Source organism: Oncorhynchus masou, chromosome 12 (genome assembly GCF_036934945.1).
Source record: "Oncorhynchus masou masou isolate Uvic2021 chromosome 12, UVic_Omas_1.1, whole genome shotgun sequence".
In the NCBI taxonomy this organism is placed as follows: Eukaryota; Metazoa; Chordata; class Actinopteri; order Salmoniformes; family Salmonidae; genus Oncorhynchus; species Oncorhynchus masou.
This window is the reverse complement of record NC_088223.1, coordinates 28,474,279-28,492,401: the sequence shown is the minus strand read 5'-3', so window position 1 is coordinate 28,492,401 and position 18,123 is coordinate 28,474,279. Positions and strand designations below refer to the sequence as shown.

Below are 18,123 nucleotides of genomic sequence, written 5' to 3'. Positions count from 1 at the left end.
ACAGCATTCCCTCCCACATATGCCCCCCCAGGCACAACTATGACAACATAACCAACAAAAACGGGTCACAACTCCTGCAGCTCTGTCGCACGCTTGGTATGTACGTAGTCAACGGTAGGCTTCGAGGGGACTCCTATGGTAGGTACACCTATAGCTCATCTCTTGGCAGTAGTACTGTAGACTACTTTATCACTGACCTCAACCCAGAGTCTCTCAGAGCGTTCACAGTCAGCCCACTGACACCCCTATCAGACCACAGAAAAATCACAGTCTACTTAAACAGAGCAATACTCAATCATCAGGCATCAAAGCCAAAGGAACTGAGTAACATTAAGAAATGCTATAGATGGAAGGAATGCAGCTTGGAAACCTACCAAAAAACAATTAGGCAACAACAAAATTCAATCCCTTTTAGACAATTTCCTAGGTAAAACATTCCACTGTAATAGTGAAGGTGTAAACTTGGCAGTAGAAAATCTTAACAGTATATTTGACCTCTCAGCTTCCCTATCAAATCTAAAAATCTCAAATAGAAAACCGAAGAAAATTAACAATAATGACAAATGGTTTGATGAAGAATGCAAAAATCTAAGAAATTGAGAAACCTGTCCAACCAAAAACATAAGAGACCCGGAAAACCTGAGTCTATGCCTTCACTATGGTGAATCACTAAAACAATACAGAAATACAATACAGAAAAAGAAGGAACAGCATGTCAGAAATCAGCTCAATGCAATTGAAGAATCCATAGACTCTAACCACTTCTGGGAAAATTGGAAAACACTAAACAAACAACAACACGAAGAATTATCTATGCAAAATGGAGATGTATGGGTAAACCACTTCTCCAATCTTTTTGGCTCTATAACAAAGAATAAAGAGCAAAAACATATACATGATCAAATACAGATCTTAGAATCAACTATTAAAGACTACCAGACTACTACATTTCCTCAATGAAAACAATGTACTGAGCAAATTTCAAATTGGCTTTTTACCAAATTACGGTACAACAGACCATGTATTCACCCTGCACACCCTAATTGACAACCAAACAAACCAAAACAAAGGCAAAGTCTTCTCATGCTTTGTTGATTTCAAAAAAGCCTTCGACTCAATTTGGCATGAGGGTCTGCTATACAAACTGATGGAAAGTGGTGTTGGGGGTAAAACATACGACATTATAAAATCCATGTACACAAACAACAAGTGTGAGGTTAAAATTGGCAAAAAACACACACATTTCTTCACACAGGGTCGTGGGGTTAGACAGGGATGCAGCTTAAGCCCCACCCTCTTCAACATATATATCAACAAATTGGCGCGGGCACTAGAAATGTCTGCAGCACCCGGCCTCCCCCTGCTAGAATCCGAAGTCAAATGTCTGCTGTTTGCTGATGATCTGGTGCTTCTGTCACCAACCAAGGAGGGCCTACAGCAGCACCTAGATCTTATGCACAGATTCTGTCAGATCTGGGCCCTGACAGTAAATCTCAGTAAGACCAAAATAATGGTGTTCCATAAAAGGTCCAGTCACCAGGACCACAAATACAAATTCCATCTAGACACTGTTGCCCTAGAGCACACAAAAAACTATACATACCTTGGCCTAAACATCAGCGCCACAGGTAACTTCCACAAAGCTGTGAACTATCTGAGAGACAAGGCAAGAAGGGCATTGTAACGGCGTTCTTCGTTTGTCGAAAGAAAGTCAGACCGAAATGCAGCGTGTTGGTTACTCATGTTCTTTAACCTCTTACATCTATGGTGGCGCTATTTCATTTTTGGATGAAAAACGTTCCCGTTTTAAACAAGATATTTTGTCACAAAAAGATGCTCGACTATGCATATAATTGCTACTGTTCGAAAGAAAACACTCTGACGTGTCCAGAAATACAAATATCTTCTCTGTGCGTGCCCTTTAACGTGAGCTTCAGGCAAAACCAAGATGAGATGGCATCCAGGAAATGACAAGGATTTTTGAGGCTCTGTCTTTCATGATCTCCTTATATGGCTGTGAACGCAAGAGGAATGAATCAACCCTTTCTATCGTTTCCCCAAGGTGTCTGCAGCATTGTGACGTATTTGTAGGCAGATCATTGGAAGATTGACCATAAGAGACCACATTTACCACGTGTCCGCCCGGTGTCCTGCGACGAAATTGGTGCGCAAAAGTCACCTGCCAGTATTTTTCCATGGGACACAGAGAGGGAAGCAAGCTTCCACGAACTGCATGTCAATGAAGAGATATGTGAAAAAACACCTTGAGGATTGATTCCAAACAACGTTTGCCATGTTTCGATCGATATTATGTAGTTAATCCGGAAAAAGTTTCACGTTGTAGGTGACTGCATTTTCGGTTCGTTTCGGTAGCCAGGCGCAATGTAGAAAACGGAACGATTTCTCCTACACACAGACGCTTTCAGGAAACACTGCGCATCTGGTATGTGGCTGGGAGTCTCCTCATTGAAAACATCAGAAGCTCTTCAAAGGTAAATGATTTTATTTATTTGGTTATCTGGCTTTTGTGAAAATGTTGCGTGCTACATGCTACACAAAATGCTATGCTAGCTTTGCATACTCTTACACAAATTAGTCCATTTCTATGGTTCAAAAGCATATTTTGAAAATCTGAGATGACAGTGTTGTTAAGAAAAGGCTAAGCTTGAGAGCAAACGCATTATTTTAATTTTATTTGCGATTTTCAGAAATCGTTAACGTTGCGTTATGCTAATGAGCCTGAGGCTTAGTCACAAACCCGGATCCGGGTTGGGGAGTTTCAAGAAGTTAATGGAACAAATGACGATACACGAAATAACTTATAAATACAAAAAACAACAAAACGGACCGTGAAACCTATTACAGCCTATCTGGTGAACACTACACAGAGACAGGAACAATCACCCACGAAATACAAAGTGAAACCCTGGCTACCTAAATACGGTTCCCAATCAGAGACAACGAGAATCACCTGACTCTGATTGAGAACCGCCTCAGGCAGCCAAGCCTATACAGCACCCCTACTCAGCCGCAATCCCAAATACTACAAAAACCCCACCATGAAATACAACAACATAAACCCATGTCACACCCTGGCCTGACCAACTAATTAACGAAAACACAAAATACTAAGACCAAGGCGTGACAGGCATTCTATGCCATCAAAAGGAACATAAATTTCAACATACTAATTAGGATTTGGCTAAAAATACTTGAATCAGTCATAGAGCCCATTGCCCTTTATGGTTGTGATGTCTGGGGTCCGCTCACCAACCAAGACTTCACAAAATGGGACAAACACCAAATTGAGACTCTGCACGCAGAATTCCGCAAAAATATCCTCCGTGTACAACGTAGAACACCAAATACTGCATGCAGAGCAGAATTAGGCCGATACCCACTAATTATCAAAATCCAGAAAAAAAAATTATATAACCACCTAAAAGGAAGCGATTCCCAAACCTTCCATAACAAAGCCATCACCCACAGAGAGATGAACCTGGAGAAGAGTCCCCTAAGCAAGCTGGTCCTGGGGCTCTGTTCACAAACACAAACACACCCTACAGAGCCCCAGGACAACAGCACAATTAGACCCAACCAAATCATGAGAAAACAAAGAGATAATTACTTGACACATTGGAAAGAATTAACAAAAAAACAGAGCAAACTAGAATGCTATTTGGCCCTACACAGAGAGTACACAGCGGCGGAATACCTGACCACTGTGACTGACCCAAAATTAAGGAAAGCTTTGACTATGTACAGACTCAGTGAGCATAGCCTTGCTATTGAGAAAGGCCGCCGTAGGCAGACATGGCTCTCAAGAGAAGACAGGCTATGTGCTCACTGCCCACAAAATGAGGTGGAAACTGAGCTGCACTTCCTAACCTCCTGCCCAATGTATGACCATATTAGAGAGACATATTTCCCTCAGATTACAAAGATCCACAAAGAATTCGAAAACAAATCCAATTTTGAAAAACTCCCATATCTACTGGGTGAAATTCCACAGTGTGCCATCACAGCAGCAAGATTTGTGACCTGTTGCCACGAGAAAAGGGCAACCAGTGAAGAACAAACACCATTGTAAATACAACCCATATTTATGCTTATTTATTTTATCTTGTGTCCTTTAACCATTTGCACATTGTTAAAACACTGTATATATATAATATGACATTTGTAATGTCTTTATTGTTTTGAAACTTCTGTATGTGTAATGTTTACTTTTAATTTTTATTGTTTTTCACTTTATATATACACTTTATATATTATCTATCTCACTTGCTTTGGCAATGTTAACACATGTTTCCCATGCCAATAAAGCCCTTGAATTGAATTGAATTGAAAGAGATGAGAGAGAGAGAGAGAGAGAGAGAGAGAGAGAGAGAGAGAGAGAGAGAGAGAGAGAGAGAGAGGAGCGAGAGAGAGAGAAAGAGATGTGAGAGAGAGAGAGAGAGAGAAAGAGAGAAAGAGAGAGAGAGAGAGAGAGAGAGGAGCGAGAGAGAGAGAGAGGAGCGAGAGAAAGAAAGAGATAGGAGTGAGAGAGAGAGGAGCTAGAGGAGCAGAGAGAGAGAGAGAGAGAGAGAGAGAGGCTCGAGAGAGAGAAAGAGATAGGAGCGAGAGAGATTGGAGCGAGAGATGAGAGAGAGAGAGAGAGAGAGAAAGAGATTGGAGCGAGAGATGAGAGAGAGAGAGAGAGAGTGAGAGAGAAAGAGATAGGAGCGAGAGATGAGAGAGTGAGAGAGCGAGAGAAGAGAGATGAGAGAGCGAGAGAGAGCGCGAGAGATTCAAATTTGTTTTACCTTTATTTAACTAGGCAACTCAGTTATTAAGCACATATTCTTATTTACAATGACTGCCTACCCCGGCCAAGCCCTTACCCGCACGACACTGGGCCAATTGTGTGCCGCCCTATGGGAGTCCCAATCACAGCCGGTTGTGATACAGCCTGGAATCAAACCAGGTCTGTAGTGATGCCTCTAGCACTGAGATGCAGTGCCTTAGACCGGTGCGCCACCCGGGAGAGAGAGAGAGCGAGAGATGAGAGAAGAGAGAGAGAGATAAAGAGCTTGGAGAGAGAGCGCAGGAGATGGTTTCTGTGTGTTTGATGCCATTCCATTTACTCTGTTCCAGCAATTATTATGAGCCGTCCTCCCCTCAGCAACCTCCACTGGTGTTTACACATTAACAATTCAAATCATTATTTTAACATCAACAACTGGGAGGCATGGCTGCGCATGCACATACATACATACAGTACACACACAGAATACGGTATTTTACCAGTTATTGATTCCAATGGTACTCACCTTGGGTGGCTATGAAGTGGTTTGATCGCTGGTACCCCTGTAAAAAAAGAAAAAGAGATGTAGAGGAAGAAAGAACGAGAGAGAAAGAGAGAGAGAGTTGATCATCAGAGTAGCACAGTGTAAAGACCAGTCCCTGGAGCCACTGTACAGAACCACCCCCATCCCCCTCCCTCCGTATCATCTCTTCTTTTCCATCTGGTATTGAATGACACTGTATATGTAGTGGAGCTTGCGTTGTATTCATCAACCACCTAGATATAATACCAGTTGGTTTTCATATTATAATATTTCCATAATGTAAAAATAGGACCAATAACAGGTAGCTAAAGGACAATTCTCTACAACGGCCATAATTGTCTAGAGAGGGGGACCGTAATCTTCTCAATGGGCAGCTTCCTACCAATTAGCTTCTTTGTTCAGGCAGCATTTTACCATTATCTGTTCAGGTATAGAGCAATAATAAACTACAAAAGGGAAATTATAATAATTTCAGCTTTCATCTGACACTGTCTGAGGCAAAGCGGTCATATCCGCGCTCAACTCCAGCCACTTTAATAATGGGAATTGATGGGAAATGATGTAAATATATCACTAGCCACTTTAAACAATGCTACCTTATATAATGTTACTTACCCTACATTATTCATCTCATATGCATACGTATATACTGTACTCTATATCATCGACTGCATCCTTATGTAATACATGTATCACTAGCCACTTTAACTATGCCACTTTGTTTACATACTCATCTCATATGTATATACTGTACTCGATACCATCTACTGTATCTTGCCTATGCTGCTCTGTACCATCACTCATTCATATATCCTTATGTACATATTCTTTATCCCCTTACACTGTGTATAAGAAAGTAGTTTAGGAATTGTTAGTTAGATTACTTGTTGGTTATTACTGCATTGTCGGAACTAGAAGCACAAGCATTTCGCTACACTCGCATTAACATCTGCTAACCATGTGTATGTGACAAATAAAATTTGATTTGATATGATTTGATATCCAGCAGCATGAGCGAGCTCCATTTCAGTCTCTGTCTCTGCCACTGACACCACTTTGCATGCAGCGGGAATAGGAGTTGGTTCAAAAGCAGTGACAGATCTGTGACTCCAGGAGCAATTTCAGCCGATTGACACTGACTGATCTGCCGTTGTATGTTCTCCTGGGGGATGTATTAGTGCTGCTATGATCCAGGCTGGACACTGTCAGATGGGATGGCTATTCATGGTCTCACTCTCTCTCTGTGTGGAGAATGTAAAGCAAGACAAATCCGCCAGGCCTGGGCATGATCCCATCATAGCGCCTGGCTGTAAGGGAATACACACGCACACGCACACACACACACACACACCCCATTCCACAAGTGCCATGCCACACAAAAAGGAGAGGAGGGGAGATGGTTAACCGTGTGTGTCTGTGTGTGTGTGCTTCCTGTCTGTCACCTAGGCAACCACCACCTTCCACCTACAGCGAGCAGACAGCATCACATCGAGTAGTGTGAAATTCAAAATGGATGAAAAAGAACTGAATAAAAATATATTTTTATCTCATGCTCCCCACCACACATAAACCATGATAAAATTCATCACAGCGCCACAACATGATGGGACAGAAAGCAAGTGGCCACAAGAAGAAAGCCAAGACGTGTTTGAAGTTGGCAACCTCCCACTTTACATTTTCTCTTCTTCCACAGCTAGTTGGCCTAGATAGATAGCCCACTACGCAGTCAAAGATTAGCCAAAACACTATATGAAAATCTATGTGTGAGAAACATCCAACAGAATGTGATTCAGGGACAGAAAACAGGTTGAAAACAGACCTGAGTCTTACATGTAATGTTCAGGGTGTGGCAGTGAGTGTGTTGCCTGTGAACATGCTCTAGTAGTCCCTGCAGTGTCTGATCTGAAGGTGTGTGTATCTATCCAGGCTTTGGTCCTGCATGCTTTCTCTGCATGGGTCTCTACTGCCCTCAGGGCATATCTAAGCTCTAGCCAAAATTAATTAACTATATAGGTAATAGACTGGCCAAAAGTAATTAACTATATAGGTAATAGACTGGCCAAAGTTAGCGCAGTATGATGGTAATAGGGCTGTGTGATGGTAATAGTGCTGTGTGATGGTAATAGGGCAGTGTAACGGTAATAGGGCAGTGTGCTGATAGTAGCGCAGTGTGATGATAATAGGGCAGTGTGATGATAGTAGCGCAGTGTGATGGTAATAGGGCAGTGTGATGATAGTAGCGCAGTGTGATGGTAATAGGGCAGTGTGATGGTAGTAGCGCAGTGTGATGGTAGTAGAGCAGTGTGATGGTAATAGGGCAGTGTAAGGATGTAATGTAATGATGGTAATAGGGCAGTGTGATGGTAATAGGGCAGTGTGATGGTAATAGGGCAGTGTGATGTTAATAGGGCAGTGTGATGGTAGTAGCGCAGTGTGATGGTAGTAGAGCAGTGTGATGGTAATAGGGCAGTGTAAGGATGTAATGTAATGATGGTAATAGGGCAGTGTGATGGTAATAGGGCAGTGTGATGGTAATAGGGCAGTGTGATGGTAGTAGCGCAGTGAGATGGTAGTAGCGCAGTGTGATGGTAATAGGGCAGTGTGATGGTAATAGGGCAGTGTGATGGTAATAGGGCAGCGTGATTGTAGTAGCGCAGTGGGATGGTAATAGGGCAGTGGGATGGTAATAGGGCAGTGTGATGGTAATAGGGCAGTGGGATGGTAATAGGGCAGCGGGATTGTAGTAGCGCAGTGTGATGGTAATAGGGCAGTGTGAATGTATTTTTTTTATTTTTTATTATTTCACCTTTATTTAACCAGGTAGGCCAGTTGAGAACAAGTTCTCATTTACAACTGCGACCTGGCCAAGATAAAGCAAAGCAGTGTAACACAAAGAACAACACCGAGTTACACATGGGCTAAACAAGCGTACAGTCGATAACACAATAGATTTAAAAAAGAAAGTCTATATACAGTGTGTGCAAATGGCGTGAGGAGGTAAGGCAATAAATAGGCCATAGTAGCGAAGTAATTACAATTTAGCAAATTAACACTGGAGTGATAGATGAGCAGATGGTGATGTGCAAGAAGAAATACTGGTGTGGAAAACAGCAGAAAAGTAAATAAAAACAACATGGGATGAGGTAGGTAGATTGGGTGGGCTATTTACAGATGGGCTATGTACAGCTGCATCAATCGGTTATCTGCTCAGAGAACTGATGTTTAAAGTTAGTAAGGTAAATATAAGTCTCCAGCTTCAGCGATTTTTGCAATTCGTTCCATTGGCAGCAGAGAACTGGAAGGAGAGTTGGCCAAAGTAGGTGTTGGCTTTGGGGATGACCAGTGAGATAAACCTGCTGGACTGCGTGCTACAGGTGGATGCTGTTATCGTGACCAGTGAGCTGAGATAAGGCGGAGCTTTACCTAGCAAAGACTTATAGATTACCTGGAGCCATTGGGTCTCGCGACTATGTAGCGAGGGCCAGCCAACTAGAGCATACAAGTCGCAGTGGTGGGTGGTATAGGAAGCTATTTTGTAAATTACACCTCCAAAGTCGAGGATCAGTAGGATAGTCAGTTTTACAAGGGTATGTTTGGCAGCGTGAGTGATGGAGGCTTTGTTGCAAAATAGGAAGCCGATTCTAGATTGAATTTTGGATTGGAGATGATTAATATGAGTCTATTTGCAGTCTAGCCAGACACCTAGGTATTTGTAGATGTCCACATATTCCAAGTCAGAACCGTCCAGAGTAGTGATGATAGTCGAAGGGGCGGGTGCAGGCAGCGAACGGTTGAAGAGCATGCATTTGGTATTACTAGCGTGTAGCAGTTGCTGGTCACGGAAGGTGTGTTGTATGGCATTGAAGCTTGTTTGCAGGTTAGTTAACACAGTGTCCAAAGAAGGGCCAGAGGTATACAGAATGGTGTTGTCTGCGTAGAGGTGGATCAGGGAATAACCCGCAGCAAGAGCAGGTGATGGTAATAGGGCAGTTGGATGGTAGTAGTAGTAGTGCAGTGTGATGGTAGTAGTGCAGTGTGATGGTAATAGGGCAGTGTGGTGGTAATAGGGCAGTGTGGTGGTAATAGTGCAGTGTGGTGGTAATAGGGCAATGTGGTGGTATTAGGGCAATGTGGTGGTAATAGGGCAGTGTGATGGTAATAGGGCAGTGTGATGGTAATAGGGCAGTATAGGGCAGTGTGGTGGTAATAGGGCAGTATAGGGCAGTGTGGTGGTAATAGGGCAGTGTGGTGGTAATAGGGCAGTGTGATGGTAATAGGCAGTGGGATGGTAGTAGTGCAGTGTGATGGTAGTAGTGCAGTGTGATGGTAATAGGGTAGTGTGATGGTAATAGGGCAGTGTGGTGGTAATAGGGCAGTGTGGTGGTAATAGGGCAATGTGGTGGTAATAGGGCAGTGTGGTGGTAATAGGGCAGTGTGATGGTAATAGGGCAGTGTGATGGTAATAGGGCAGTGTTGTGGTAATAGGGCAGTGTGGTGGTAATAGGGCAGTGTGATGTAATAGGGCAGTGTGGTGGTAATAGGGCAGTGTGGTGGTAATAGGGCAGTGTGGTGGTAATAGGGCAGTGTGGTGGTAATAGGGCAGTGTGATGGTAATGGGCAGTGTGATGGTAGTAGTGCAGTGTGATGGTAGTAGTGCAGTGTGATGGTAATAGGGCAGTGTGATGGTAATAGGGCAGTGTGGTGGTAATAGGGCAGTGTGGTGGTAATAGGGCAGTGTGATGGTAATAGGGCAATGTGATGGTAGTAGTGCAGTGTGATGGTAATAGGGCAGTGTGGTGGTAATAGGGCAGTGTGGTGGTAATAGGGCAGTGTGGTGGTAATAGGGCAGTGTGGTGGTAATAGGGCAGTGTGATGGTAATAGGGCAGTGTGATGGTAATGAGCAGTGTGGTGGTAATAGGGCAGTATAGGGCAGTGTGGTGGTAATAGGGCAGTATAGGGCAGTGTGGTGGTAATAGGCAGTGTGGTGGTAATAGGGCAGTGTGATGGTAATAGGGCAGTGTGATGGTAATAGGGCAGTGTGGTGGTAATAGGGCAGTGTGGTGGTAATAGGGCAGTGTGGTGGTAATAGGGCAGGGTGGTGGTAATAGGGCAGTGTGGTGCTAATAGGGCAGTGTGGTGATAATAGGGCAGTGTGGTGGTAATAGGGCAGTGTGGTGGTAATAGGGCAGTGTGGTGGTAATAGGGCAGTGTGGTGGTAATAGGGCAGTGTGGTGGTAATAGGGCAGTGTGGTGGTAATAGGGCAGTGTGGTGGTAATAGGGCAGTGTGGTGGTAATAGGGCAGTGTGGTGCTAATAGGGCAGTGTGGTGGTAATAGGGCAGTGTGGTGGTAATAGGGCAGTGTGATGGTAATAGGGCAGTGTGGTGGTAATAGGGCAGTGTGGTGGTAATAGGGCAGTGTGATGGTAATAGGGCAGTGTGGTGCTAATAGGGCAGTGTGGTGGTAATAGGGCAGTGTGGTGGTAATAGGGGACCATTTAGGAAGCATCACTAGACAGTTCTGCTCCCATTGGTTCCTTTGTGCCATTTTTGATGTCGGGCAGGTGTCATATGTAATATAAAGCTCTAACTGCTGGTTCTGTCTATTGGGACAGACTTGCCTGCAGTTAGACACGCTTTGTGTCATCTCTGCTGTGACGGTGGACAGACAAACCTAATACAAATCCCTAAATCTAGGTGAGTCTAGTCTGGCTGCAGATGAGAGAGAGTGTAGTGGTGTAGTGGAGCAGGTTTGGCTAAATTAAACTCTGGGGAGCAGCTGGTGCCTGGGACTGGGAGGGTCAGAGACGGAGAGATTAGAAAGTAATGGAGCGATGGAAAGGTGGAAGGAAGTAAGGCGGTACGCAGAGGGCACAGGGTGACTGGGTGGATAGATAGGAAAGAAAGAGAAGTCGTAGTACTTACTTCCCTGTTTATCCGGATCTAAGAAGCCCCAAAGGTTGAGAAAAGATGGAAAGAGAAAGAGAAAAAGAAGGAAGGAAGCAAAGAAAAAAATTGCTAATTATTATGATTAAAGAACAGGGGGATAGGAGAGAACTTGGGAGGTTAGAGAGAGAGAGAGAGAGAGAGAGAGAGACAGACAGAGACAGAGACAGAGACAGAGAGAGAGAGAGAGAGAGAGAGAGAGAGAGAGAGAGAGACAGACAGAGACAGAGACAGAGACAGAGAGAGAGAGAGAGAGAGAGAGAGAGAGAGAGAGAGATTGTTCCACACTACCAGTGGAGGATCAATGTGTAAACCCTCACGCCTCACACTTGTTGCCATAGCAAAGAGGTAGAAACCCAAGCTTTTTCTTCAACTTCCTGGATACAACCCTCCTAAGAGACACTCCTCAGAGACAGCCCAAATCAGAGACAGGGTGCTGCTTTTCCAGTCCCCCCCCATTCATCCCCTTCTCCTCTTCACATTAATCATTTAGTATGGCGTCTGAGGGTGGGTTAGCCTAGCAGGAAGGCTAGTCAGGGGTCCTGCCACGACACGCAGGCAGCGGTGTAGACAGCCCTAACAATGATGCAGGTGTCCTCACAGGGCCCATATGCTAATGACACTTTCAAATAGAACAACGGAGTATGGAACCAGAGCCCTTACACTCTCCATGAGCTCTAACACAAAAACCTTCCCCTTCACCTCAACCTGCTCATTTTACCTTTTTATTTTCTATCAATTTTCCCTTTTCATTTTACTTTACCTTTTCTATCCATTTTAGCTTCTCTTTTCTAGTTATTTCTTTCTCTTAAATCTTCTTTTGTTAAACAACACAATAGTGAAACAACTAATCAATGAGGGAGACGAACGCAGTAGAATGCTGTACGCTATTTCCTGCTCTGATTGGGCACTTCACTGAACAGGCTGTGTTCAACAAAGAGAAATAATTGCTAAAAGAGGTTTTTGAGACTGCCACCTTTACCTGACCTGCGTGCATATTCAGCAATGCCTCCGCATACACACACACCCACACACCCACACAGCCACACAGCCACACAGCCACCCACACAGCCACACACCCACCCACCCCACACACACACACAATGCTTGGCCCTTGCTCAAGCACACAAACTGGATATTCCTCCAACACTAGCTACATTACTAGCTGTACAGCTTTGACACAGAGCTGGAAGAGATAGTATCTGGGATGAGGTATGAACAGGTACTGGGCTTGGTTTCCTGAATGAGAGTCACTGGAGATGAATAGACGAGATCCCGACTAACTGATCACCAGATGAACAGGATCAGACTTTTGACATCATCAGACAGACAGAGAGACGCAGCTCGGAGTCGACTTAGGAGAGCTTTTGGACGAGTCGTCAGCTGTCACAGAGGACAAAGTAACTCCTAGCTTATAGAATCTTATAGGATCTTATGGAATCTTATGGTGTTGCTGACACGATATCTATCTCAAATCCCATGTCCATTCCGGTACCCCCTACGATAAAGAGACAGGACAATGCCAGGACGAGGGGACAATCTTCTTTAAATGGATATCCTCGCTGTCACATTCTTAGACACAATGTACTAGCCCGCCAACTGAGGCCAGCCAAAGAGGGTTTTTGGGAGAGACTACCTGTAAACACACAGTAGAGTAGGAGTCTCTCACTTCTCCTGCACTGGGCCATACACACAACACAACTCCCCCAGGTAGATACAGATACAGGACAATACACTGATCGGATTCTAGATGTCACATCCTCACACACTTTGGACTGGAGTTCCTATAGACTGGACATCCTTAGATACTGTACAGTAGCCTGCCAGCTTTGGCCAGCCTACAAAATGCTGCTGGGATAGACTACATTACCCAAGAGTCTCTCCTTCCTGTGGCCAGCCTTCAGACATCTGCTGAGAGAGACTACATTAACCCCTCCTTTAGCACTTCTCTAGCACTGGGCCAGACACACAGCTCTCACGGGAGGGATCGGGAATTAACAATACAAAGTTAGCATTACAATTAGGCATGAGACTCATCTCTGCAGCAGTTATCACACAGCTATCACATTGCAATAGAGTAAAGCCAACTTTCATGCACATACATAGACGCTGTGGGGATGCTCACAAGTGCAGCCTCTTACATCGTAAGTCACTGCAATATCTTTGGTTCCCACAGCTGAGTCTCAGTTTAAGGAGCAACTGTGGGCAGAGACTGTGCAGACTGGAGATGGGGGGCATGAGAGAGGGAATGAGAGCAGGAGAGACAGAGAGGGTAACTTACGTCTATGTAGTTGGCATTGACATAGTCAGAGTTGGGGTCTGCTAGGAGGGAGTGCAGCTTGACTCGATGACGATCATCTACAAGGGAGAGGGACATTTATGTCAGCTTTATTTAACCAGGAAGTCAGGTTCAACAAAACAAAGCTTTTTTTAAAGTAGTGGTTGTTAATAGCAACTGACTTAAGGACAGGTTATAATTAATACAATAATTGCAAACACATTTAAGTTCCAGTAGCTTTCCTGTAAATGGTCTTCCATACATGGCATACCTCTCCATTCTAGAGCGAGGGTCTGAACAGTACTTACGCCCCAGCAAACTGTCATGTCTCCCTTTAGTCTTGTCCTTCTTCTTGGTGACATCCCATCCATCAAAGAAACTCTGAGAAGAGATGGAACAAGTGGTCACAAAGACAGTGAGATATCGTTAGCATACAGGCCTGTGTCATCACCAGATTTAAACACAGTGAAATACTTAGCTTGGTTACTGGAGTGTTAAAAAACTGCTAGAGCACAAGGGACACAGTGTGTCATCAGATTAACGTCTCCTTAGCTTTGTTACCTCATTTAGACTGTCACCCTGAGGTTCTCTGATTATGAGAGGAGGAGAGGGGATGAGAGGAGGAGAGGAGAGGGGATGAGAGGAGGAGAGGAGAGGTGATGAAAGGAGGAGAGGAGATGAAAGTAGGAGAGGAGAGGAGGAGATGAGAGAAGGAGAGGGGATGAGAGGAGGAGAGGAGAGGAAGAGAGGAGAGGGGATGAGAGGAGGAGATGAGAGGAGATGAGAGGAGAGGAGGAGAGGAGAGGAGAGGAGAGAGGAGAGGGAGGAGAGGAGAGGAGAGGAGAGAGGAGAGGAGAGGAGAGAGAGGAGGAGGAGAGGAGAGGAGGAGAGGAGATGAGAGGAGGAGAGGAGATGAGAGGAGAGGAGAGAGAGAGAGAGGGGAGAGAGGGGAGGAGGAGAGAGGAGATGAGAGGAGGGAGAGGAGAGGAGGGAGGGGATGAGAGGAGGAGAGGAGAGGGGATGAGAGGAGATGAGAGGAGATGAGGAGAGGAGATGAGAGGAAAGGAGAGGAGAGGAGAGGAGGAGAGGAGGAGAGGAGAGGAGAGGAGAGGAGGAGAGGAGGAGAGGAGAGGAGATGAGGAGAGGAGAGGAGAGGAGAGGAGAGGAGGAGAGGAGAGGAGAGGAGAGGAGGAGAGGAGAGGAGAAGAGAGGAGGAGAGGAGATGAGAGGAGGAGAGGCGAGGGGATGAGAGGAGGAGAGGAGAGGGGATGAGAGGAGGAGAGGAGAGGAGATGAGAGGGGATGAGAGGAGGAGAGGAGATGAGAGGAGAGGAGATGAGAGGAGGAGAGGAGAGGAGATGAGAGGAGGAGAGGAGAGGAGGAGAGGAGAGGAGAGGAGATGAGAGGAGGAGAGGAGAGGGGATGAGAGGAGGAGAGGAGAGGAGATGAGAGGAGGAGAGGAGAGGGGATGAGAGGAGGAGAGGAGAGGAGATGAGAGGAGGAGAGGAGATGAGAGGAGGAGAGGAGAGGAGGAGAGGAGAGGAGATGAGAGGAGGAGAGGAGAGGAGATGAGGGGAGGAGAGGAGAGGAGATGAGAGGAGGAGAGGAGAGGAGGAGAGGAGAGGGGATGAGAGGAGGAGAGGAGAGGAGAGGAGGAGAGGAGATGAGAGGAGGTAAAGAGGCGAGCTTGAGTCCCTCTCATTCCATACGCATGGAGAGTAGGCCTGCCTGCAATCCAAGTGCTTTATAATACCTTGGAATCAAAGCGCTACATTTGTGATAGATGTTTATGGCACAATATACACAATCTGGCAGAACAGCGAGATACAATCTATTGAATCTAAATCAACTTTATGAGAGAGAGAGAGAGAGTAGAGACGAGAGAGTAGGGAGAGAGCGAGAGATTGAATGAGTGACTGAGTGAGCGTGACAGACGTGTTTGCGAAGGAACACAGGGATTTCCACAACACATGGAGTAGCCAAACTCTATTTTGGTGTCCAACGGTACATTTGACTGCTGTATTGTAATTTCAAATAGCAGCTATCACAATCATAACACTGCTTTTTTTATCACACTTTTACAGTGTTAGTTTCAACAGCTGTTGTACCATACGATATAAAACACAGGAACATTTTCATTTTGACTGCACTGGGCTTTTAAAGAACCCTGTAAGAGTCTGTCGACTTCCATGGGCTTCAAGCTTCCTTCTAACCCCCTAGAGTCAATTGACACACCGGTGCAGTACAGTAACATAATACAAAAATCCCCATCAAAATCCATCCGTTTAATCTAGAGATATCTGGGTTTTTGCATGAATGTGTCTCAATCTACCGCATCCGCCATGAACCTTGGCAGAGTTGGAGCGGTGTGTGTCAGACCACGAGACATCCCGAAAATCTGTCTTCTCGCCAAAATGTCTGTAGCGTCTGAACGGTTGGACCTATGATTCTAAGCAGACATATGGCAATGTTTCAATATGGTCATACTATGGATCATTTAGCCATTTTGTTTTGAATTTTAGGACCCCTTTAGGTATTAAAAAATATATTTAAAAAATGATTTGAGAAAATGTTGAATTTGGCCTTTACTACCATAGCCCAGAGAAATGCATTGAATAGCACATTCATAAATGGCAAAAAAAAACAGTCAAGTGTATCATAAGAAACCAGGTTTTGAAGTGTTTGTCCTGTCTCAATCTACTGCATCCGCTGATATTGCACTTCTGCATCTGCCGTGAAAGATGGCCGAGTTGTAGAGATGTCTGTCAGACCGTGAGATATCCCGAAAATCGCTCTTCTCACAAAAACGTCTGTAGCATCTGAACGGTTTGACATGTGTAAAGGGGTGGCTCTCACGAACACAACGGTGGTCTCTGTTTTTCTCTACGACCCCAACAAGGGTCAGTCTATGTGCCAACTTTTGTTTGTAGCCTCTGAACCATTTGGGATACAAACTAATGTGACATTATTGTGGAAAGGGGAGATTCTCATGAACATATCTTCACAATTGTCATAGGACTCTTCTGAATGTAACCAGTAGCAGTTGAATTTATTTTTATAGAAGGATGAAGGTCGTTTTGTGCCTGCCCAAAAAAGGGGTTAAATACAGTATGTGTAAAACAAAACGATATATTTCCTGAGATTTCATATATCTATTAGATATAGGACTAACATTTCAAAACCTTGTTTCTTATGATATATTTTTTGACTGTCTTTTTTACCATTTATGAATGTGTTATTCGTTGCGTTTCTCTGGGCTATAGTGGTAAGGCCAAATTCAAAATGTTGTCAAATCATTTAAAAAATGTATTTTTTGATACCTTAAGGGGTCCTAAAATTCCAATTCAAATAGCTAAATGATCCACAGTATGATCCACAATGCCATATGTCAGCATGTATAAAAAATACAAACAAGATCTTTAGTTTACTTGTACGGATGTGGGACCATGGACATACAGTACCAGTCAACAAATTCAAGGGTTTTTCTTTATTTTGACTATTTTCTACATTGTAGAATAATATTGAAGACATCAACACTATGAAATAACATATATGGAATAATGTAGTAACCAACAAAGTGTTAAACAAATCAAAATATATTTCATATTTGAATTCTGAATTTGGCACCCTTCGACTTGATGACAACTTTGCACACCCTTGGCATTCTCTCAACCAGCTTCACAAAGAATGCTTTTCCAATAGTCTTGAAGGAGTTCCCACATATGCTGAGCACTTGTTGGCTGCTTTTCCTCCACTCTGCGGTCCAACTCATCCCAAACCATCTCAATTGGGTTGAGGTCGGGTGATTGTGGAGGCCAGGTCATCTGATGCAGCACTCCATCACTCTCCTTGGTGAAATATTTTTGATTTGGTTACTACATGATTCACTTTTTTGGTTACTACATGATTCCATATGTGTTATTTCATAATGTTGATGTCTTCACTATTATTCTACAAGGTAGAAAATTGTAAAAAAAATAAAATGTCTACTAGCTCGAACAGAATTTCTACTGGGCTTGACATGTGAAGGCATCAACTCAAGTACTGCTCGAGAAGTTGTGACTCACAGGAGCTTGGAATGAACAGCCAATCATATTGCTGAAATACAAAGAGCATGACATTTCCGCATGTAGTCTTCAATTGTGGAATACCCTGCACACAAAATGTAAAAAATGAATGAGCCAGAAAACAATAGGCTAAGTGGATTTCAACTCATCATTACCACATTATACGGGACGTGCAAAGTCATGCTCTCTCCTGCAGTGTAAAGAAATTTGACTGCAACAACAGTGCACGCAACACACATACACCCAGGTTCCAAGAGACAGGACAGCAGTATTTCCCAGGCCTAACTCCCTTTGTAACTGACAGGTGCTTGTCCTATCAATTATTATTTATTTATTTTACCTTTATTTAACTAGGCAAGTCAGTTAAGAACAAATTCTTATTTTGAATAATGGCGTAGGAACAGTGGGTTAACTGCCTGTTCAGGGGCAGAATGACAGATTTGCACCTTGTCAGCTCGGGGGTTTGAACTTGCAACCATCCGGTTACTAGTCCAATGCTCTAAC

General features: G+C 44.1%; 1 protein-coding gene across 3 annotated transcripts in view; it reads right to left on the bottom strand.

Annotated features, from left to right (window-relative positions):
* Positions 1 to 18,123, bottom strand: part of LOC135549808 (receptor-type tyrosine-protein phosphatase U-like) — a 291,896-nt gene that overhangs the window by 31,745 nt on the left and 242,028 nt on the right. For all 3 annotated transcript variants that reach the window (XM_064980123.1, XM_064980124.1, XM_064980125.1), the window contains 3 exons: positions 13,862 to 13,934; positions 13,557 to 13,633; positions 5,313 to 5,349 (listed from right to left, as the gene is read on the bottom strand). In XM_064980123.1, coding sequence (XP_064836195.1) covers positions 5,313 to 5,349; positions 13,557 to 13,633; positions 13,862 to 13,934 — 187 coding nt within the window. The remainder of the gene's footprint in view (positions 1 to 5,312; positions 5,350 to 13,556; positions 13,634 to 13,861; positions 13,935 to 18,123) is intronic.